Genomic DNA, 2,570 nt, shown 5'->3' with positions numbered 1-2,570 from the left:
TCCTGAGCCTGCTCCTGGCTTCCAGACAGAAGGATGGCAGGATCGTTTTTGTTCTAAAAATTGGATGTATTGCAAAATATACCAGCACAAAGGAACCTCCAGAACAGTGAACAAACTAAGTGAAAACAAGGAAGTGCCATAAATTCAGGACACGTGAAACAACTTGTTACTCCCAAAGCCCATAGTCTGCTAATTTGTCAAATACCCTCGAGAGCAGCGGTTCTCCACCTTCCTCCTGCTGCGGCCCTTTCACACTGTTCCTCATGTGGTCGGGACCCCAACCAAATAATGATTTTTGTTGCTACTTTTTAAGTGGAATTTTGCTACTATTATGAATTGTCATGTAAATGTCTGATATGCAGGATGTATTTTCATTGTTATAAATTGAACATAATTAAAGCACAGTGATGAATCACAAAAACAATACGTAATTATATATAGTGAAATATTTATTTCTAATGACAAATAATTGAAATTTTGTCGTGAAGCACGGTGTAGCATAGGTAACTGTTCACGCCGGAACTCGTATGTGGGCGTATTTGCATGTGGGTCGAACCGCCTGGAGACGGATAGAGGAGCGGTGTCTCAGTTCCTAAGACCATCGGAAGTATGTTTCCCGGTGGTCTTAGGCGACCCCTGTGAAAGGGTTATTTGATCCCCAAAGGGGTCGTGACCCACAGGTTGAGAACCACTGCTCTGGAGCTTCCTGGCTGAGGAACACTTCAAGTGTGGCTACTGGGACCGAGAAACTGCTTATTAAAATTACTTTAAATCAATAGAACTAGTTCCACGTGGCTGGTGACAGCATACACGCAAACATGAAGGATTATCTAGGCTCATTGGCATTACCAAACCTACCAGTTTTCCAGCATCCATTGTGGCCTTTAACTTTTTCCCCAGCTCTGAGCCAGAAGCTACCATAGCCCTCAGCATGTCCCCAGTAGCCAAATGGCAGACACAGAAGTTTTCAGCCAATCTGGGAGCCTGTGGAGAGAGAGAGAAAAAAAAAACCAAGCACAGTTAAGTTGTCAGGTCCTGAAGTCACACTGCCTGGGCCTGAATGTGGTCCTGCCACTTGCTGGTCACATGAATCAGGCACATACTTGTTTCCTTGCCTGTGATAGCGGGTAACAGTACCTTATACTGCGTCCTAACAAACACGACCACAGGGCCACAGTAAGAGTTACTTAAATGGTGCACATAAGAAGCCATTGTAAACATGAGCTATTATCAGTAATTCCACTAGACACACTAGTGATACACAAGCCTGCTTCCCACTATAAATGGGAATAAAAGTAAGAGCACTAATTCGGCACATAGATGCTGTGATGCGTAATGGCATAATGTATGAGGGAGCTTCAAAAAGTCTGTGGAAAAATGGAATGGAAAGATAGTGGAGGTTTTCCATGAGCACTTGGCACAATGTCTGGCACATCACATGGGCTGAATGAATATGCACTGAAGAAATGGAAGTGTGATGGTCTCGTATGAAACCACTGGGTCGGGCTTGGCAAATGCAGAGTGCAGCTACAGGCACCTGAGTTCACCTACAGGCAGACCTGACTACCGACGTCCACCCCCTACCATGCAGTACCACTATCATGATGCAATCACCTAGCCTCTTAGGGGCTCAGTTTCTTCATCTGTTTAAAATTCAGGCCAAAAAGTTCCACATAAAAAGTACCTGGCAAATAATAAGTACTTAAACCATTAGTTTTAGGGGGACAGTATATTCTTTTGGTCAAAAGAACTGATCCCAATTACAAGATACGCGACTGAGAAACGTTACTTCGCCTTTCTAAGTTTCAAAATTCCTCAGTAAGACAGAGATGGCAGCATAGGTCCTCCATCACTGATCTGATGAGAAGGCTACATAGTACTTGCCATATATAGGGCCTGTCATATAGTAAGTTCTCAGCAAGTGTTGGCTATTACTACAACCCCTGCCCTAATTCCATATTCATTCATTCTGAAAGAAAACACTTCTGAATGCTTCTTCTAAGAATCCTGCTGGAAGTCAGGGAAACAGAGATGAGTTGGAAACACACACGCTGCGCTCAGAGAGCTCGGTTTGGTGGGTCACACATCAGAATACAGAATTAGAACAGGAGACTGGTCAGTTCAACCTCTTTTGCAGTGGCAAGAAAGAAGACAGAACTCATGGGGAGTAGAACTTTTGTAGTTCAAGATACAAAACACCTTTCAGATTCAAACTGTTTCAGAAAATAAGTCTGGACCCCTGCACCAACCAATTCATTGGAAGCTTTCATTGGTGTGTTGAGTAGATTCTAATTCACAGTGACCCAATGTAACACAGCAGAATTACCAAGCCTTTTCTCTAGCAGAGCTGCCAGTGGGTTTGAACTACCAAACTTGCAGATACCGGCCAAATGAGTGCTTAACCACGGAGCCATAAGGTACCAAAAAGAGGTTTAAGTAAGTGGGCTCAATGCAGCACATTTTTTTGCGATTCGTGGATGGATGATTCAGTTCATAGCAAAATGAAATAGAGTAATGATGAATAGAGTAAAACTTGGCACTTTGGAAGACCAATGAAGGTCAGGACCCTG

The 2,570-nt window shown here is 43.4% G+C and overlaps 1 protein-coding gene across 2 annotated transcripts in view; it reads right to left on the bottom strand.

Moving 5' to 3' along the window:
- AK2 (adenylate kinase 2) overlaps window positions 1-987 on the bottom strand; it is a 10,496-nt gene extending 9,509 nt beyond the window's left edge. For both annotated transcript variants that reach the window (XM_004704996.2, XM_004704995.2), the window contains exon 1: window positions 859-987. In XM_004704996.2, the coding sequence (XP_004705053.1) occupies window positions 859-933 (75 nt within the window). In that variant the 5' untranslated portion in view covers window positions 934-987. The remainder of the gene's footprint in view (window positions 1-858) is intronic.
- Between the last annotated feature and the right edge of the window lie 1,583 nt (window positions 988-2,570).

Source organism: Echinops telfairi, unplaced genomic scaffold (genome assembly GCF_000313985.2).
Source record: "Echinops telfairi isolate 266 unplaced genomic scaffold, ASM31398v2 ScPeMD7_7457;HRSCAF=8495, whole genome shotgun sequence".
Lineage (NCBI taxonomy): Eukaryota > Metazoa > Chordata > Mammalia > Afrosoricida > Tenrecidae > Echinops > Echinops telfairi.
This window is presented reverse-complemented; position numbering and strand designations above follow the sequence as displayed.